Consider the following 22,622-nt stretch of genomic DNA (forward strand, 5'->3'; position numbering starts at 1 on the left):
TTTATTATTAATATTAGTCTTCTGTTAATAAAAGAGGAAGCAATTTGTATTTATGAATATTGAGATATTTGTCAATTGCATATAGCACTAAGATGTCGGCTATAAAGGCCAAGGCTTGCGTTGTAAAATGTTACGTCGCTCGAGTAAATTAACCATTAGATTATTTATTGTATTTATTTAATGTTATAATGTTAAAAAATACAAAGACTGGGGTATAGCGCTGAAGGAAAAAGTGCGATGAATATACGACAGTAAATATTAGCCGAGTTGTAAAATAAGAGTCCATTACGAGCTATCGTCAACACGGTGGAGGTAAGGAGTGTCGCAACTCGACTGCAACGCTCACCGGAGCCGTCGCTAAGCTGAAAGTGGCCCCGTGCAACTGACGAGACCGGGTCACGTACGTTCTCTCAATTTATATGTATACATTACACACGCTAAATTCTGATGAACCATTGTTCTTTAATAGATGAGCTATAAACTGGATTATGAATTATGAAAGCCAATTAAATGCTTACACGGTGTGATGTGTTCATACGATTCTTAACAAGGTGATGTCCTAGAAAGGAAATTAGAAACATGACGCTATATGCAGTAATCGGGGATAAAGGAATGGCCTACTTTGAATATGGTCGCGCGCAGACTTAATTTGCCGAGGAAACGTCTTGAAACCGGGACAACGCACATTACGCTGCTTACAGAAGACTTACGGGTTGACCCATTTTGTGCGTTATACAGCGCGGTGCGCCAAGGAATCGATGACAACGCACAGCCGAATCTCAAGGCTCTCATAGCCCTTCACTGATAAGGTAGGATCTGTGTCAGGGTCTTCCCCGCGGAACCTACACCCTTCCCTCGCGCCCCCGCACACCGCTCCCCTCGCGTCGCCCGCTCTCCATCTCCCCCGACGACAGTTGACCCATAAAACTCGAGTATTTGTATTTCACCTTCCACGGTCTCATTTAATGATTTGGGGTCACCAGATATCGTGCTATCGGTGGCCTGGTCTGCTGCAATGAGAGATGCAATGTTTCCTCATGTCGACACAATAAATTACGTGTTCTCGGCCAATAATATCCAAACCTTTCCTTCACTATATTAGCTAGACTTAAGGACTTTCCGCAACCGAGTCGTTTGCTTGCGCCAGTCTACACATATTTTAGGCTTAAACTATTAGAATGGCGGCTCGCACCGCGTCAGAAAAGTTGTCTACAGTTAGAGGTCGATACATTCGCATTTTAAGTCACTTTCAAGGGTTTATTTATGTATTACAAATAATGTAGTCTAATTTAAGTTAATTATTATTTATTACAAAGTGTGAGCTTAGTTTTCTATACATTGTTGTCCCAGCTTGCGATAATCGATCGAGTGGTACTCAACCTTAGGCATTCTGTCACCTTCGGGTCGAGCAGCTGCCGGCATTGTCGCCTCCGCGCCACGCCAGTAGGAAGCGACACGGTCGCAGATCGCTATTGGGCTTAAGGCCGTTATTCAATGCACCATCTTTTACCTTGTGCCCCTTACTCTGCCGCATGACCCGAAACAGCCGCCACTGGCCGCAATACTTAAACGAAAGAATACAAGCGCACGAGTCGGTTTTTATGAATTATCTAGAGCTAGAGATTGCTACGGCCTAAAGAATAATACTTTTTAAATAGATTTATTTGTTAAGGTCCTAGTACGATCGAATGCTTTAAACCAATGACCAAATCGTTTCAAATGTCACAATCTCTCATTATAGTTTTATAGATACTAATGCGATAAATTCTTTCTTTCATCCCTTCAAAATGTCGACAGTTATTAATTATCCTATAATTAAAAATCTAATTTGACTTTATTCTTTTAAAACGTAATTCATTCTCTATGTAGGTCAAATGCATTGCGATGTCAAATTTGACCCCGTTTTCCTTTCACATCTACTTGACAATAATTGTACGTAGAAACATAGTAATTTCTCTTGCTAACATAATTCTCTTTTAAATTATAAAGTCGTATTTTTGGACTAGGTATGTTTTTACATAATGAGCGAGTATTCGCTTGAAATCCAAGCGTTCGGGTCTCAGCATATGGTGATTAACGCATTGTTAAGACGTAGAAAAGTAGAACGGGGGCGCCGAATTCAAGGCCTAGGACGGAGCTGAACAAATTCGTTAATATTTAGCACAAACTAAATATTTGGCAATAAGGCAAACACGTATTACGTGCTTAAATATGTAAAAGTTTTATAATATAACTCATAAATATTTTTTCCATAAATAATTAAATATCAATCCTGTACTTTCAAAAACTATTAATAAAAATCGTCAATTTTGCCAGCAACCTGCCGCGTATTTGATTTGAAGCAGGAAATGTGCTATTGAAGGTGAGTCAACTGCGGTCTCGTCCGTTTATTTGACAAAGGAATTGCAGGAGGTTTTATATTACACGTTAATTGTATACGAAGACACGTCCTCTTTAGTGTGTGCGCGGCCTCAACCGAGTTTTGTAGATGCTTTCTCGATCGCGAACCGGGTCGCGTTCTCCATGCCAACGCCGCACAACTCAGGTTGCTCGGCTTGCCACACAGCACAGAAACATAACTTTTAGTAATAAAAAATAGCTAAAGCGCCTTTTACGCACGGATGACGGATTAGCTTAATGCATATGTTAGTTTTTTTGTTTGTATCATAATTGCATGCATTTTAACATTTCTTGTCTAATTTCATTATCAAGTGTTCTAAAACCATTACCTAATGTGAAATGTAATAAAAATATTGACAATAGTAGCCACTTGCTCATTTGTCTTTAAAAAAGAATAAAAACAACGTTTTTTTGGTCCTTCGATTTATTTTCAATGATTTTACATTTAAATTTCGCGCAACAGTTAAAATAAATCATAGATTGTCGTGCAAAGTACTGTTCGGGAAATTGACGGTATTCCACCTTAAAAGCGACAATCGTTTGAATATATTGACGCATTAAAGCGACGACTCGGAAACAATTCTCATAAGACGCAGCTTTCAAATGTGTGTAAACAAAAAAAATGTCTGACTGTGGTGCACGGCTAATTGCTTTTACTTTTATTCTGTCGTTTTCGCAACTCCCTGCTATTTTATTGGTTATTTGTAAGCAAGAGGGAATTTTTCCATAAGTGGAATACCGCGACCGGAGCTGACTGTACGCGGCGGCGCTCACCCACATACGTTTACACTTGTGTACATCAAAGATGTGTCAGAGCTGGTAAATATTTTAATAAGTCAGTTACTCTCGAAACAAACGCGGTTATTGTGCAATGTCCGATTTGTGTAAGGCTTTTGGCCTTTACTTCATTATTTGGCTGTACAACTTTTTTATTAACTTGTGTCTAGCGCATAATGTTATTCATGTCATATGTATGCCCATGTTCTTTGTAATATATTTTAAATAAAGAAGAAGTTTGAACTACCCAGACTTCTAAAGCTTTATTAAAATCTCAATAATTATTTTATTAAATTACATAAAATTGTAACCGGACAGTGAAAAGATCACATATTTAAACCTTCTCTTTTGACAGGACATAACATACGATTAAAACATAAATATTGATTTCGTAAATGTAATAATCAAATTCGATCAAACATATTAAATCATGTTAAATGCCATAAGGAAGTTTTACTTTACATAATAAAACACTTATAGGCGGCACTGTGACCATCGGATTTACAGATACAATTAAACGAAGCTGATTATGACGTATCTCGAAAATTTTACAGGAAGTTAGCTCACACCATTTATATTAGGCTTAAGTCAGGGCCGCGGCCGATTGCGGAGCTTCATCGCGCTGACTAGTCAATAAACATTGATGCCGGTCTGGAACCTTTTTATTGACTGTTTCTGATACTGAATTATGATAAATTGTTTAAAATTGTTTACAATTAGTTCACCAACAATTAAATATCGTATTAGTCCCGATGTTCCGTTTGAATATTCATGGTATAACAATGTGGAGCGCGCTGCAGTAGGGCCGAGGTGGCACAGTTTCTTGTTTCTGCTATAAATCAATGTGTCCCAGTTAGATTAATGTCTATGCGGCGTTAGACAGCTATCGACGTGGTGCTTTCCATTGGCCACATTGCCAAATGTTGTCGGTTCGTTGCGTGGCCCGAGTTGCGGATTCAACGTATGCGTACGTACACAGGTCGGCGGCGCGGCCGCTTGCGAGTTGCGACCGCACCTCACGTGACACCGGAATGTTGCATAATACAATCGCAAACTGTAGCTCTTTGTATTTAAAACATGTTAAGTGTGAACGTAACAATTTCAAAATCTCGTTGACAACTAGTGCATCTATCGCGTTGGCACAGGACAGAGTTTGATTTGATGGTCGTTTCGCGTTTTAATTCTGATATACGAAATCGTTTTATATTTATGTATTGGATTTTGCTATGATTTGAAAATATTGATTAAGCAGCAAATGAAGACACCATTGAAATCAATGTTCGAAATGTATGACATACCTGTGTGTAGAACGGTTATTTCTTAACTGTATCTAAACCCAAACATTTATATCATATTAAAAATTTAGTGAGCTTAATGAAACCTGGATATGACGATATAAGGATGTGAAAGAAACGAAAGAGTAGTGTGCATGCGATTTGAAAATCCGTAATCTCTGTCTATATCTCTGGGTGAAAGGCGTGCTAAGTGCTTTACTTTGTAAGAACAATTAGGCACATGGGAGCTGGTCAAAAGCGTCCGAGGCGCGGGAGGCGGGCGACGGGCTGCGGGCGGCGGTGCGTTCAGTTTGTGAATTGCCGCGTGTCCTCGGCCTCGCTCAGTTCGCTTCCGCCTCGGTTTATCCTCGTTCGGCAGTGCCCATGATAATCTTTTTGCCACAAGCCTTGATCCTAGACCTTCCTGCCGACTTCACATATTCGTTTATTGATTTATCACTATTATATTAACGTATTTCCTTTCTAGGTATAATCAGCAGAGCGCGCGCTCGCCTTGGCTAAAGTACGTAATTTGAATTATTTATTAGGTTTAATTCTTATAAAACAATAATTAAGTTAAAATATTGATGTAATTGGATGTGCATGAATTTGCGAATTTGATGCTTGTAGAACAAGTGTTAATTAATAGAACACGTGGCTATAGTAGGCGTGCCGACGTCACTCCAACGGCTCACGAAGGTCATGACGTAACAGACGCCTAACCATTCTGTCTTGCTATCCGCCGGCCGATTCCTCACGAGGCCAGCTTCATAGATTGTTAGTGTTGCCAGCACTGTCAATATTAAATCCGAGGATAATATGCATATGTTTTTACAAATTTATTCTTGTTATATAAATGTTTTGAGTAGAATATCAGTTTTAATATTAACCATTAAGTACTGTTGTTTGTTTGTAATTTTAGATAATAGCTTAATTCAGCGAATTTTTTGGATATTTTATATCGCTAGTTTGGTAGATACTGTATGGACACGATAAATTCAAAAGCTTTTGGCTACTTCTACTTTTACTTTCTAATGTAATTTCATAATATTAAACACGTCTTGCTATAATTACAAGTATCCGAAAGTTTGGGAAATTTCTAAAACTTTGTAACTCTGTACTACTCGAAAGAATTACACATAAATTTAATCCGATCAAGTACAGCATGATGAGGAACAGAGTACCATTACAAATGTTATCAGAACATGAGGCGATAACCAGTTATCTCGGTATCTGCCAATCAGAACTTATGCAATCATTTCCTGGTGATAATGCGAGTTGTTCGCCATTATTCTGTCTACAAAAGCGTTGATTAACATTGAAGATTTGCCTTTTACCAAATATTCTCTTTGGGATCGATATGAGACTTGAAAAATAGACGTCGTATTTCCTTTACTGTGTAATTTGAGCATTTTAATATTTTTTTCTATCAAGTTTTCAAATTCAAAAAAAAAAACTATCGAAATTAATGTAACAATTAAAAATGTAAAATATGGTCACTACATTCCGTGATAAAAATGACATTGTGATGTAACATTTGTAAAATTTCCTTGATACAAAACGGTTTCTACCGCATGACACTAATTGCGGAAATGGTTTTGCTGATAAGGAAACTGAATAACAAGCTTGGTAGATAAATTTAATTTTAATGTTTTAGATTGTGAAAACCAATAGTTCATCTTTTTGGAAACCTTTGTTCAATTTTATTACTACAAAAGGTTAACAATATCAGAACAAACTCGTGGGAGGTTTGAGGTTCAATTTATAAAGTTTGTTTCTTATTCTGGTCTGACTGTGTTCCATGTTGTTTATCGGAATTCAACTTTATCCTCTTTGAATAATTTTATTAATAGTATAATTGTCAATCGCGCAATTGTCGCGAATGTGAGCAAACAATCGCGGTGGGTGACGCGAGCGGTCACCTTGCGCGTCCCTGCGCATCTCGGACGAATAGAGGTGCCATTCGCATTCAGTTCCGCGTTGCTTCGCTCTTGTACCGCAACAACGCGCAGAATCATTATTTATATTTTATAATTTAAACAATTATTTTTGCCTCATCATGACTGTTTAATAATAAATTTAATGCACGTTTAAGATGACTGATAAAAATTATTATAAACATAATGTTAACAATGTCGAGCACTAATTTTGCTTCAAAGGTCACAGAATGCGCGTGAAAATTTTTGTTATTCGCCAATGTAATTCCTTTAATGCAGCGGGTGGGAGCGGTATTGATTTCTTCAGTCTACGACTACGTTCGAAGCGTTTCGTGTATTTTTGCCTTATATACGAGGAGCTGTAAATCTTGACTCGTTTATGTCCTTTCCTCTGAAATGTGTAATTCTTGCGTTACAGTTTTCCGCATGTGCGGTAAAACTGCTTTGACATTGAGTACCTATTGTTACAAATTACGACGGTCTGCGAGACTGTGACGGCCGACGCAGCCTTGGATGTACAGTATGTTTTATTATTCCGCACGTCACACCTACAAATTGTACTAATGTGTGCGCTCCCCCCATACTCATACATTCAATAATGCCGATTCATACGGATTATTTGTAGGAGAGGCAGAATTATTTTCTAGTACTAGGCACATTGTGAACGCAAGATTAAATATTTTCATTTAATATCAATCAGATGTATTTTTTTTTTAAATTTTATATCTGGTATGAGCTTGAACATTTATTTTATAAAATAAAATAAAAACCTTGGAGCTTTAGGAGTTTTTCATAAGAATGATAATATCTTCGCAAAATCGTCGAGCAGAACGTCTGAAGTTGCCCTTAGCCGAAAATATTAATGTCTGTCTTCTATTTTTGACAATTCATGGTCGGAAATATCTCCATAGCTTTGATATATTTCAAATCGTTATACCCAATGTTAATACTATTTCTTGTATTCTTCGAAATAATATACACTTTATGTAATCCATTATCTTATCCGCAGACAGCTTCTTTTTTTATATTTTTATTAGATATAAAAATAACACGGTTAAGTATGACTGAAACAAAAATTATTCGAATAACCAATTTTACATATTATTTAAACCATAATCAGTTCGTATGAAGAAGGTTCTTTTATATTCCACATTCTAAATGCAAATAATAATTATTAAAAAGAAACGTTATTTACTCAGAGTGACCCACGCACCCGATTATAAAGGTATGATCCTACGTCATGTGTCATGAAACTAAAAACATCCAAAAAGGAAACAAATATGTGTTTCAAAAAACCCCAGAATCATTTTCACGACCACATCCAATACATAGGCATCAAAGATTTTTAACATTGTATTTAATTCATGTATGTTTTATGTACAAATATGTATGGAATTATAAGCATTTCGCTGCTTGCGTTGTATCTATTGCTTGTGTACCTATGACTATTTATTTGTAGGTTATAGCTGCAATTTGTATTAATTACCACGAGTACTATTAGTAGGTTTATAAATGACGTAAACAAGTTATGTACACCTCCTACTTATATACTTGCTACTAGATCTTATATCCGTATATAATCTATGATACGATACAACAATATAAACAACTTGAACAGTGCTTCTTTGGTATATATAACCTTTATTTAGCATAGCAATAAATCTACACTAATTAAAGATCACGGCTTAATTAACATGTGTTTAGTACATGTACGAAATTTGAATTAAAAAATTAATCGTTTAAAATATAACAAAAAAATCACTAGCATAAATCTATGTGAAGTGTTGTGTAGGCTTATGCGTTTGGCACACACCCAGTGTGTTGTTATAATGCTAACTTAATGCCTCAGTTGTGTTGTCCTCAGCCCGCTTCTTGTTTTTACCTGCTCCAAGGCTTTGAACAATAGGGCTTAATAGCCAACCTCACCTTTGTTTGATGTATTTCGAGACGCGATGCACGTCGACCTCGTATTATCCTAAGTGGGGACCATTATCAAACTTACCCATCTTTGAATCAAAGATACAATTTGTGTTTACAATTTTAATATTAATCCTAATTAATGAAAGGCAAGTGTATGGTCTATAAAATATTTGGAAATTGTTATCCATGCAAGACAAAGCATTGCATACCTATTGTCTATGGTTAAAAGTTAAAAGTTATTTTTACACAAATAACTATAAGCGATATTTTTTATTTAAATCTGTTATTGTCATTCAAATTTTATTAGTGCATTGCACTCGTTAACACTATATAATACATAAAAGTGATTTGTTGTAAATGTAAATTCAAAGATATTTTTGAAGCGAATTACAATAAATAAGTGGCGTTGTTTATTCAGTATTGTGCCCAACGTCCGATATCGCAGTGCGACTGGTTTGCGGCAAATAATCCGTCCTTCAGGCTGCAGTCGAGGACCCTACTGACGGGTCGTCCTCGGGGCGTCTGACTCATGCAATTGTCGTTAAGCGGGCATTGCTCACTCCACTCGCTCAACCCCCTTGAAGCGTTCGACGCATCACTAAACCGCTCCTTTATAATATATGTAGGTACTTCACATTTAACGCATTGTTTTACCTACGTCCTAATTCTAACGCCATTGTTCTTCCATTATTGATCGCAAACGCTACTGCCAATATTGTTTCGCCTGTTATGGCGTACTGATACAATATAACGAATAATTAAATTAAATATTACATTGGTCTCTTTGTGTCGTCGGGTTGCAGAACTTTTGACTTTCAGTGTCAAATGTGTGACATTTTCACGACTCAATAAAGTCGAGTTGAGTGCATACGGTCAGTGTCGGTGCGTCACTTTGTCTTGTGGAAAAATGTTTAAATTAAATTTAAAAAAATAAAACATTTGGAACTTTAAATTCTTGCTCTAAAATGCCAAAAAATAATGCCACCAGCACATCTATATTGGAATCGTGCTAACAACATAATAATTGTCACCCATCGATTTAGGTTGATACTAAACTGTCTTTCGAAAATTATTTTAGCGGTTCAATGATGTGGGGAATCGTTGCCGCGAGGACTTAAATATAGAAGAGATACTAGCACGTCGGTTGACATCTATAATAAGACCGAGAGAGAACGGCGGTAGGTGCTTATGCCGAGATTGCTCAAGCTTTTACGGGTTATTGACTTTTCAAAATGATTCGTCCGTATTTACAAAGAAGGTATCATTTTATATTATTCAAATTTATTTTATAGTGTACGATTTAAGCATTTAAATTAAATTCAAAGTTTTAGTTTGTTCACTTTTAGTTTAAGCAGCATGTAATTTAACCATAATTGTAAGATATCGGTGTTTAATAATTATAACTAGCCGAGGATTAACTGAGCCAGTAATAAGGAAGGCTGAATTGCTGTACAAATGAACTTGTTTGAATAAGTTTTATTCCGTATTTATTTATGAGCATTTGTTGTTTCTGTTCCACGAAACGAAGGTATCTATTCATGGTTACATGTGGTTTAAAGAGGAAGAACGCCTTGTGTTTCTGTATATAATAATAGATATTCCGTATTGTGTTTTAGTTGTATAAGTCAATTCTAATTCAATATCAAATAGATTATTTTACGTAACCAATTTCTGATCTGAAGATAATCGGGATGTGAAGATGTGAGAGAATTACTATTAATACATGAATAATTCTATATGAAAAAATTATTGTCTGTGAAATTACTGGACATAAATTTATACATACATATGTATTTGCGTTTGTTCGGTTTTAGACATTAGGTGTTGGACTGAGTTCAAAGGTTTATAAAACTTTTTATAAACCTAATAAATTATTTTTGTTCTGATAATAAAATATACATAAAACATTTTACAATATCCAATGATAGTACAAAAAAATCGTCAGATATAGAAACTTATCAATGCTTATCGAATGAAAATCTTTGGCCGCGGGCAGGTAGTTCAAGTACACACCCAATATGTTTGTGTGTCAAGAATTTTAAAAAGAGGACAGCTGCGATGGCTCGTCACAATTCGTAATAGAACTATGGTTCAGTCGGATCGAATGTAGGTCGTTCGGGTCGCTCCATTTGCCGCTGTGGCGAATTCGTTCACCGACCTCGGTGGGACCGTCGCGGGTGATAACTTATCAGTACTCGACTCGCTATGAAAAATTGACCACGTATCGAGACCTACGCGGCACTATGTGATTCGGTGAAATAGCATCGAGGTTAGCCGCCGTAACGAACGGCCATGTTTAATGGGAAAAACCTCGACAAACGTCCTTCTGGATTCGTTCTCATTTTTTTTCGTGGCTATATTTAATCAATATTTCAACGCTTGGCACGATACTCATGTATTTTATATTTCATAATTACATGTGTAATTTAACACTGTTGTTTATACAGGAATTTTATAGTATTAAAACATTTTCGTTACTAAGCGACTAATGTTAAATTAGTTCATAATGAGAAACTGTTAAAGATTCCATTAGGTAATCTTTGTTTTTTTTTTCAACAGTTTTATTTGTATGGCAGTGTTAGTCCTTTCGTGCTATTTTATAGGTCGATTTTTTGTAGGTATGTGACGCTTGCGAGCGTCGAAAACCCTTGGCATTAATATTCATGATTATCGTTCAATGTTTTCCTTTTCATAACATAAATCCCAAAACTCCTTTACTCTGCCCCGTTGCCTTGTTACTATCAATTAAGATGTAATATATACTTACATTTTTAACGACTATGCTGACAATATTAAACGGTCAATTTTATTTACTCTTTGTTAATATAAACATTACACAATTAACTTAATTAAGTCACGTATTTTGTATAACCTATTTAACTTGTAAAATTTTCCACGGATTATTTGCATATTCACATTATAAAACTTAATTGCGATATTTTCAACTACAACTAGTTACAATTAACTACTATTAAACTATTTTTTTTAAATATTAATTTTTAATTCAGAGAATGTTTATAACTTCAGCGTGCGCTGAAAAATCTGTGACATACTTTAAGCGCACCTGCAAAAAGGTAACCTTGGCCTAAAGGGCAGCGCGATGAGTATATTGTTTCAATAGTTAACTAGGCTGATTACGTTATCATTCACTGAATCTCTTAAAATGTGCTATCGGGTGTAAAAGATAGGTAACCATACGTTAATAAAGGAACTTTGTATGACATGAAAAGAAAGAATGCAAGATTTGTCAGTGCCGTTTACCTTAAAACTTGTGTTACAAGAAAAATCATAGACTGATATATATAATTGAATAAATAGTGAGCCAGCCAAATTTCACATGTCATAGGTGCCTCGACTTGGCGAGTCACTTTAATTGTGGGTGGTACCACTACTAAGAGCTCGATTGCGGAGTGAATCAGCCCGTTTCGGGGTCGGTTCGCTTCCTTTGTGGGCAGTTATAGGGGTGCTTATACACGCGGGCCGCGCAGTCGACGCCGCGTGCGCCCGAACAAAGCGGCGCACGTGAGCCGCGAACGGATGCAGTGCGCCGCTGATGAAACTGACACAGATTCTAACGCGTATTTGGTAATCGAAGTTCGTGAAAGTCTCGCTCGCAGGACGGCAATATCTCGCGTATCGTACCGCGTCCCACTTCGCCGCACCGTCTGTCGACATTCGACGACACCGAAACCCAAAACCGAGAAAAGATCACTTTAAATAACGTTAAATCTCTTCTCTCGACGAATCGTCATTGTTCGTGAACGGGCGCGCGCGTAACTGGAACGAAAATTGTGTTCTCGTCCCAGTTTTGGGATGCGAAACTGCCATCGACGATTGGCGTGTTGCGATATTGTTACATTTTGCCTTGCATTGAATTCCATGTGAAGTTACAAGATTTCGCCTTTAGGCCATTGGGTCGATTGTAACTTTTAATAGACCTCCACGTTCTATTTTCCGCTCTAATTTTAGTACCATGTTTAGAGGATTACGAAAACATACAGAAGAGATTAATAGACTTATCTTTTAACTAACCTAAAATATTTGTTATGTATAATATTATATATCCTAGGTCGTCTATACTTGTAGGAACGTCGGTACTTGTATATAGGAAAACTAATTACAGTGTTGGAACATAGTTAAGCTAAGATACATGTTTGCTTTATCTCTGAAACCCTAAGTTCGAGACCACTGATGATCTGGTATAACGTAACTGCATATTGTTGTGTAATCGGATTATTTCTCTGCTCGTAACGAAATGGGTACCGAGTCCAGAAACAAAGTCATGTTTGAAAATCATATAGAATATTGGCATGTTAGAAGTACAGATGAGTTGGTCGGGGAGCATACAAATTGGAAAGTCTTAACTGAGCCACTTTTTACTGTAGGTGATTATTACCCTTTTATGTACACTGTAGGGTTGATAGAATGGTGTAAAGGCATGAATAGCATTGTGTGTGCGCTTGTTGCAGGCTCGGCTCGGGCAGCGAGTGCGGCGGCGCGGGCCCGGGGGGCGCGGCCGCTCCGCAGTCGGCGCGCGTCACGTCCAACGGCGCCGGCGGCATGGCGGTGAGCCGCGTGCCCAGCCCGCTGCACGACGGCAACACGCCCGTCGCTGAGAACTGGTGCTTTACACAGGTATGAACACTAACCATATGATACCACCACACCGGTGACGATTTACATCAGCGCTCTACCAAACATTGTACACGAATGGATCATGAAATATTATACTAGCCGTTGTTTATTTACTACAGAAACTCTTCGTAGGAGTAGCAAGACTTGTTGAATCAATATAAGTGTAAATTGTTTGAAGAAAACACTCACAAAGAGTGCTTTAGCAAAATGTATAGTTAAATATTCAAACAGAATGTACATAAAATGCAATTGTTGAAGAACAAGCTCAGCCTGTAAAGTTGTCTTAGTGCATTTTAGCATGCACGTCAGCTTTAACCTTGCTGTAATATATGCATATTAAGGTAAATCTGTAACTAAAAGACTCAGATGTATTATTGTTATAAGGTTTAATAAACTAACATTCAAATTGGTGAATTACAAGAAATGATTTCTTATTATTTCTTCAGAAATACAAATTCAACCTCAGCCAATTGATTTGAATTGGTTTAAAACATTCACCAAATTTGTTTTGACATTGGCTCGACCTTTTGTATGATATAATCCAGGAAGGTTAATTAAATTTTATGACATAAAACAAATTAAGTGAAGAAACTTAATATAGCATGATAAATAACTTAACATAAAAGACTTCCGTGAAAGGAAGACTACCCTTGTAATAACTTAGTGCTTATAACGTGCTTTCCTATGATGATAGAAGGAAATAATTTGTGACTTTGTTACTAAAATCTTTTTAATAAAACCCTGATAATGACCTTCCCTTGCTTATTGTACTGAGCATTTCCTATATAAAGCGTACGAAATTTAATAAAACTATTATCCTTGACCTCGAAGCTTTGCATTGACAACCAAACAGCTTCATCAACTTTGAGCGATCGTAAACCTCGATTTTTCATCTTGTAAGTATCGATCACGACGACCTCTATCGCCTTTGGCTGCGGCCGCGACTTTACTACTCAAAATGTGATTAATATTGTCTCTGTCAAACATCTATGGACATTATTTACATATTATGTTTATTTGACCCTTAAACTCCAATACATCGTAAGAAATACGTTTATCTTGTACACATCACTATGTCATTGTAATTTTTATGTCTTGATTTAGAGGAATAATAGGAGCAGCGCAGAAGATAAAGTGTTATAAAAACAAATATAAGAAGTATATTGTACAAAATTAAAAATAAAGTAAATTAGCATGTGAATATTTTATCGATAGTCGTTTGAATCGCGACGTGTACGTTCGAGAGGTGCGGAATGAATATTTCTTTGCCAACGGTGTTATCGTTGAACTTGAAATAACCTCGCTGATTGTGCTAATATGAAAATCGACGAGGAAGTAGCTGACGTACGTAATACGTGTGTGATGTTCAAACGCTAGAAGGTGAGTCTCGCTGGCGCAGTGTTTGCGGTAAGCAACAGTGACGCGACGTGATCAACGCCGTTGCGAGGCGACATTGCTCGCCGTTTTATGTATTATGAAACTGCCAACTGTCGATATGAGAGTATTGATCGAGAACACACACTGACATATAAGCACGTTTGTTAATAAATGCAGTTTTAATGTTTAATTATTAAAAGTACCTAGTCTGCAATTTTAATATTAGTAGATTTTATGCATGATATAGACTACTTTTAGGATAATGATGGAATATGAATATTAATAGAAATTAAACAATAGTAGGTATGTATATTCTTTCGTTTATTTTTGAAAGGTAGAGGTGAAACGATACGCGTACTTGCAATCACTACGGTGAAATTCACATACAGTGCGACCGGTTGTTTCGTCGAGGCCGAATTGTATTATTGCGTTCAACCGTTCAACATTTGTTTCCTGATGTACGCTTGAAAAATCAGAACGACCGTTGAACGACTTAGCCGTCGACCGGGTATTACCATTTTTGTATACTTTTTGCTTAAAAAAGTCTATTTAGTTCGCTAAAATTAACGGTAAAGTTTGAGTTGGAGGCGTCGACACGGTCGCGCTTGGTTATTGAGGCCTCGGTCCCTCGGCTCATGTTTCAGATTTTAATGTGTCATTGGCAATTCTTAAAAAGTGAATGTTACGTTACAATTATTCAGCAATGAAAAGACACCAAATCGTCAAAGAAGGGTTGTCTTTTAACTAACAAGTAGACATGTAAAAGCTACGGAGCGTTCCCAAACTAACCAGATATGTGGTTACTTTCTTATAAAGCTAAATGCTGTTATTTACAGTTAGTCACATTTGTTTGATATAAGAATATGTAAGCTAACGATCTTTTTAATTTGGAAAACAATATTTACTTTTAATTAAAAAAACAATAAATAACCAGAGCAATGAGAGACTCGCTTCGATTAGAAATGAACAAGTGCTAATGTGATTGCGCAATGTCAACTAACAATTCCTTGTAGGTGTTGTTTGATGGAATGCCATCATTACACGTGATCTTAGAACTCACAACTCCACGTGTCTTTGTTGTGGATACAATACACGTTGCACTATTTTACGTCAACATCAGATTTCTTGCTGACGCCAGTAGCACGCTCGTTAACATTCATCAATAGAACTTTTATCGCTACATTCCATAAACGTCTACACACACTATGATTTATTTATACGAACCCTCTTGTCATTGGATATAATGATATAAAGAAAAAAATATTTGATCATTTTTAGATACTAGTCACAATGTTTACCAGTAGTCAAGTTAATAAGATATATCATAAGTAAGTCACAATACGTTAAGATAAAAATATATAAACGTTAAGATAGAAATATAAAGTAAATATGCTAGGTCGCTATGGTCGGAGGGATTCTTTGTTACATTCCTATAGAAACATGTTTCAATATTTCCACCCTAGTAAGGCCTTGCCCTTTCATAAAATGTGGTGAGTAGAATGTATGGAATTAAAAAAAATATTTACGTATTTGCACAAACATTAACCTTGACTGAGAATCAAACAAAGATCACTCAATACTCAGACACGGACAAACGATCGTTCAATTGTGACAATTTCAGTAGTCAGTCTCAATTGGCGCATACTGCGCACAAATTGGTTCAAATATTTAAAAGGAAATATTAGTCACACCATCTAGTTGGAACGAAGGTTTGGAATTTGCAAGCGTTATCTGTAAGGTGCGCCCATAAACGTGCGGGGATGATGCGGTCGGCCTTGCGGCGGGTCGGTGACCGGGCGAAGACCCCAGCAGCACCGCAAGCCCGCAGCCGGCAAGCCAAGCAACGGTCGGGGGCAACGACCAGCGGACGCTACCACTACTCCTCATGACCCCTACGGACCAAGCGCCCAGCTACCTACGATGCGATTGCCTCTTTTTATACCCGACTGTGTGCACATCACTACTTCCACACACCACTTATAAGTCTGACGAAATGCGCAGCTCATGTACATCCTACTGTTTTAGTAGGAATCTTTATATAGCTATATATTAAAGGCTCTTATTTGAAATTCTATTTGTAGCTTCAACGTAATACACATAACATTTATACGTTCGCTATTACGCTGTCGATATACGTAAATCTGTACAATAAAGCTGGCCTTGGATCATGGAATGATTAAAAAATTTATTAGCCATAAATTTTGCGTTAACGCGTGCTTAGCGTTTCTGCCATGGAAGACATTGAAAAATTTGCTAGATGTGTATGTTCCTATACTGTTTAAATATAAATGTTTTATAAAACAAGTTTAAAATCTGATGGAGTTTCGCAAAGCTTTTGTTTTGCGAAATAAGCTTATGCCTTCCAGCATTATTTATGCGCTTCCTGCGTCCGGCCGCTTCGAGGCTATCCTTAATTTTCATTCTGTACTTTTACTTATGATTGCCAACCTTGCTGGAAACACAGATTGTTAATACTTACTAATAATAAAAGTTGGATCGTACTGTTTTTATGTGATATTGCTGAGATAATTTTAATAAAAAAAACGCTACACACGACATGATCTTAGTTGTAACCCTATGTAAACTTGCATATAACTACAATCCACGTCTTCGGATAATAAAGCTGGTATTTTTCTAATACTTTTCTTTTTTTAGAGGATTTCTAGCGCTGCGACTAAAAATTGATAAACGCAATTTCTTTTAAAATAATTTTGGATTAATTAATATGTATTTAACCACGCGTATCTCTTTGTTTCAGGTGAAAGTGGTGAAGTTTAGCTATATGTGGACGATAAACAATTTTAGTTTTTGTAGGGAAGAAATGGGTGAAGTGTTAAAATCATCGACTTTCTCGGCCGGTGCTAGTGACAAATTAAAATGGTGTCTTCGTGTAAATCCAAAAGGACTCGACGAAGAGAGCAAAGACTACTTATCATTATATTTATTGTTAGTGTCGTGTAACAAATCTGAAGTGCGGGCAAAGTTCAAGTTCTCCATTCTAAACGCGAAGCGAGAAGAAACCAAGGCGATGGAGTCACAACGCGCGTACAGATTTGTGCAAGGCAAAGATTGGGGCTTCAAAAAGTTTATTAGAAGGTTAGTATTTTGATTATTGATTTCGAAATCAGCGGTTGAAGTTTAAAAAAAGCTGACGAACCAAGACCAAAAAGTTGTTATTTTATTAGGAAACTTTTTCTTGTAAACTCGAATTTTGTTGTTATTTTATGTGTTCTTGTTTAAGTCACATAAGACTATACTTACTTTGTTTGCTCATTCACGTGAATAATTCAATACGCTTAAACAATACCAACGATTGCATCCACAGTTAAATAAAGCCGGAAATATGTGCGTTCCTTCTATGGTGCTATGAGCAGCACTCCTCGTATGTCACAATAACATTATGTCATCGGCATTTATCCATAAGCGTACACCGCACTGCGGAATTACTCTTCAAATGATATGTGTTATAGATATCTTCTTAATGGTCGCAATATACAACATAACCAATACCTTTCAGCACACCTCTCATACTGTTCATATCAAGTGTCGGTAAGTCTATCATCGTCCTAAGTGGTTGTAACGAGGATACTTCATTATCGAAAGTCATTACAGTCACATAATTAGCTGCCATTATCGATATCACATAATGATTCGAGCATCTTAAAACGAGACATGAATAAAGTTGGACTAAGCAAATTTACAGTATACGCATGATTATACAAGAATCGAGATGTACAAGAGCTGTGCCAAATTGTATATCTGTAACCTCTGCCTAAACGAGGTTATTACGATTGTGATGGATAATTTATTTATATTTATTGTCTGTGGTTTACAGAGATTTCTTACTGGATGAGGCGAATGGTCTGCTGCCGGAGGATAAGCTGACGATATTCTGTGAGGTGTCAGTGGTGGCGGACAGTATCAACATCAGCGGTCAGAGCAACGTGGTGCAGTTCAAAGTGCCCGAGTGCCGGCTCTCCGACGACCTCGGCGCTCTCTTCGACAACGAGAGATTCTCTGACGTAACGCTCGCAGTCGGCGGCAGGGAGTTCCAAGCGCACAAAGCCATATTAGCAGGTTAGTTTAACAATCCATGTTCCTATTAAACACGATATAAACCATTTAGTTTTAGATTTTTTTTAACTTAAACGATGAAACAAACATACTACAAAATACAAGACTGTCGTAGATTTTTTTGGAATCTAGTTTAATGTGTTACTTAAAAATTTCTTTGTTCTCTGTTAAGTTAAAAGACTATCAAGTAGGCGAAATGAATTCTGACGTATACTCGATAATATTTAAAGATAACAGGTGTAGGTCTAATCACTTAGATTTAAATTTGTGTTTTACTTTTCTAATCGTGACGCATGACCTCCTTCACAATTTTGATTTGGCTTTCACCATCTAGTCATCGGAGACATGCTTCTAAAAATATTGTCCGTGTTATGTATAAATAAATAAAACAAAATTATATTAAGAGATATATCCTAACCTTAATCTAATTACATATAAAAATCTAGTCCAAATGTTTGGTCGTTTAGTTTATTGGACAATGGAATTTAGTCTGGCGAAATTTTTGGCAATAGCCATTTGTTTGAATTTATCGTTCAATTTAGTAAAAAAGAATTACTATTGTTATGTGAATTAAATGGATAACTAAGAAATAGGACTTTGTGAATGTTCCTTGTTACATAGATTTGTAGTCATCAGTCAGTAGTTATTTGTATGTAATAGTAAAGATCGACACAGAGATATGTGCGCAATTAATACGCATTTAAATATATGTAGTAACGGTTACAATGTTTAATGATTGTTTATTGTAACTGGAATATAAACATTACGGAAAATGAAGTGCGCAGTAACGATTATTAATACGCTGACACATTGTTAATTTTAGATACTAACATCGTACGTGCTAGATAACACTGAATCCATAAACGGGTTAAGGCGTACGTGGAAATAACGCTTAACGCTACACGATTAAACAAAAACAATAAAACGTTCCACTTTTACATATTTGTTAAAATATTGCTTATGATTTTGATGTTTATAAAATTTACTCATGAACCATCACAATATATTTATATTAAGTTGAAATGTTTTAACTTTAACTAATATTATAAATGCGAATGTTTTGATGGATGGATGTTTGTTTGAAGGTATCTTCAGAACGGCTGCATGGATCTCGCTGAAATTTTGTATAGATGTAGAATAATAGCCTAAAAGAACACATAGACTATTAATTAAGTTATTTTTTAATTCCGCGCGGATGGAGTCGTGGGCGACAATTAGACTTTAGTAAATCAATAATAAAATAATTTTTATAAATTTCATTTATGTAAACAATTTTTATAGATTACATAAAACATTTATGCTCTTTGACCTTATTAGAATAATTTATTATCAGTATGTGTTTAGCCACAGTTATTACATGTTTTGAGGTAAGGGGAAAAAGATTTTACTGCTTTATTTGGGTCAAATGTAGTGATTAAAATGAAACCCACATCATGTTTGTAAATTGGTCAGAAATTTGGTACATAAATTTATTTCTGAAGACAATAACATTTAATAAATACAATAGCATTGTAAACAAGGTTTTTGTTGAAACTGTTTTTATTCCTTTACTAATTTATGATTATTATAATTTACATATTTAATAAAGTTAACCTTTTATTATTTCAGCCCGAAGTCCTGTGTTCGCGGCCATGTTTGAACACGAGATGGAAGAGAGAAAAAGAAATAGAGTGGACATCACGGACGTGGACCACGAAGTGCTGCGCGAGATGTTGCGCTTCATATACACAGATCGAGCGCCCAATTTAGACAAAATGGCCGACGATCTATTAGCCGCAGCAGATAAAGTACGTATACGTGTGTTTTTTTTGTAAAAATTTCGTCGATATCATGGCATAGAAGTAAAATATTTTTTTTAATATAATAGTAAAAAGAATTACAATTCCATATTATATTCTTATCATAATATTAATAGAATAGAGGGTCTCACTTTAAAATAATAAAAAAAAACTATGGACTCCTCCTAGGTGTCTTCTCTAGATTTATAGGTGTTTGTTGCATTATGTCAACTTTGAGCGCAGCACAAGTAACACAAATTTGTCTTTAGGTTGGAGTATTGTTTTAATGTAATTGTTATAATACTAACTTATTTTATTTTGATTTCAGTATGCGCTGGACAGATTAAAAGTAATGTGCGAGGAAGCGCTGTGCCTCAGCCTGTCGGTGGAGACGGCGGCGGACACGCTCATACTGGCCGACCTGCACTCCGCCGACCAGCTCAAAGCCCAGACCATAGACTTTATCAACACGTCAGTACTTTTCTATCTAACGCTTGTCTATGCTTACACATGTCTGCTAGATGTACAACTATTGTTCATCTATGTGCCACTTTTGGTATTTTTCCGCTTTGTACTTCTAGTCTTCTATGGTAGCGAAGAATTTATACATGTAAATGTTGTGCATGGTTAATATTGCATATGTATACTAGCTTTAACAAGCGACTTGTTTGCGCGGAATTTTAAAAATCTTAGTAGCCTAGGCGATCTCCCAGACTATGTTCTATATCTGTCTCAAATGCCATCGAGATCCGTTAAGCCCCGTAATGGAGATATTTAATAACAAACATTCATCCATATTCATTCAAACTTCCGCATTTCTTAGTAAGATAAGCATAGTTTTTCATGAATCAAAAATATATATTAAGAAAATTAACAACAAAAATATATATTAAAAAAGTTTATTAGAAATATTAGAAACCAGCAGTATCAACATCCTATAACTTTAAATATTTTTTTTATGTTTAAAAACGCGTATTTTAGTGTCCGATTGGCAAATTTCAGGAGTCACGCGACGGACGTGATGGACACAGCGGGCTGGAAGAACATGATCTCCTCGCATCCGCATCTGATCGCGGAGGCGTTCCGCGCGCTCGCCACCCAGCAGCAGCAGATACCGCCCATAGGCCCGCCGCGCAAGCGCGTCAAGCAGGCGTAGGCGCCGCGCGCACGCGCCTAACACAACACGCGTAGGCGCGACACCACACGTAAGCGCACGCGCAATACCAAAGACCCTCGACTATGCGGATTGAAGGTACGAACAGTGAAGTGCTAGTGAATTGATCGCTGCAGGCTGCAGCTGCTGACACACACACAAATAATACATCCTTGTCAAATTAATATATCTACTGTGTTAAAAATACATTATGGGAGAATAATGAAAGAAAAGTTGTTATTAATTCCACTAAGACAATATCCAGATTAAGTCGCTTTGAATATATTTGTCACCCCCATATCTCATAATGTATCTCTCTGTTTGTAATATCTTGTGCACGTAGTATATATTGATTTGGCATTGATGTTTTGTGTTTTATAGCTTGTTTTGTGTCAGTTGTACAATATTTTACGGTAACACAATGATACAAGCAGGATCACCAGCAGGTGAAGAGAAGAGCTATGAATGCAGTGTAAGCGGCTGAGGAGTGTGGGACTGCGACTGTCCGTATGTTGTGAATCCAGGAGGGATTCATCCCATTCATTTACTATGATTGATCTCAAGGCGATATTCGATCCTAATATTTTTTGTCGTTTTATGGTACCGCTTTTAAATATTGTGTTATGAAGCTGAACGCTTTTTGTGCGTTGTAGTTTTAGGCTCGGTTTATAATTAATTATAATTTACGTATGTCGTTTCTGTGAATGTTCTCTTACGGTTATTTTAAATGTAAATTATTGATATCTATAATAGAATGGAATCCTCGTATTATAAACAGACGGTGTCATGAATCATTTAATACAGAATGTAATAAAATTATCATCAATTATTGGCAAACATTTTATTAAAAAAAATCTAGTTTGATATAAATTATAATTCTTATTGTGAGGACAGTTGATATTTATCAGTCCTGTATGTGTATTGTGAGAGGTAGACCTGTTCAAGTAGCACATTTGGTCATATGTGAAAGTAGCATGGTTATTGAATGCAATAAATCTATGTAAAGTTCTGTCACATGGCTTAGTTGGAAATGTCATCGGACAAGGCTTAAATGTTGGAATATGGCGTACTAAAGCTAACAACATAGGCCCTGTATACAGTCAGCATCAGATGTCAAGTCCAAAGTACCTACTTAGAAATAATAAATTAATAATTATTTTATTAATCACTGTTTTTCAGACTGTACAAATATATTGTCTCCATTTTAGTGGAAATATTGATATGAAATTAATTTTTATTTTGAAAATGTCACCCTGTGGTTTAATAGCTTTGGGCATGTATTTGTTGCGGAGTGTAG

The 22,622-nt window shown here is 36.3% G+C and overlaps 1 protein-coding gene across 5 annotated transcripts in view; it reads left to right on the forward strand.

Annotated features, from left to right (window-relative positions):
* Positions 1–22,565, forward strand: part of rdx (BTB/POZ and MATH domain-containing protein rdx) — a 37,698-nt gene extending 15,133 nt beyond the window's left edge. For 2 of the 5 annotated variants that reach the window (XM_013309493.1, XM_013309492.1), the window contains 6 exons: positions 12,778–12,943; positions 17,079–17,416; positions 18,156–18,397; positions 20,003–20,181; positions 20,501–20,643; positions 21,175–21,328. In XM_013309493.1, the coding sequence (XP_013164947.1) occupies positions 12,869–12,943; positions 17,079–17,416; positions 18,156–18,397; positions 20,003–20,181; positions 20,501–20,643; positions 21,175–21,328 (1,131 nt within the window). In that variant the 5' untranslated portion in view covers positions 12,778–12,868. Of the gene's footprint in view, positions 1–4,938; positions 4,975–9,525; positions 9,567–12,777; positions 12,944–17,078; positions 17,417–18,155; positions 18,398–20,002; positions 20,182–20,500; positions 20,644–21,174 lie in introns of those variants that run through there. The other 3 variants (XM_013309494.1, XM_013309490.1, XM_013309491.1) reach the window with 3 other exon arrangements.
* The last annotated feature ends 57 nt before the right edge of the window (positions 22,566–22,622 follow it).

The sequence above is a fragment of the Papilio xuthus genome, unplaced genomic scaffold (genome assembly GCF_000836235.2).
Source record: "Papilio xuthus unplaced genomic scaffold, Pxut_1.1 DF827777.1, whole genome shotgun sequence".
Taxonomy (NCBI): Eukaryota; Metazoa; Arthropoda; class Insecta; order Lepidoptera; family Papilionidae; genus Papilio; species Papilio xuthus.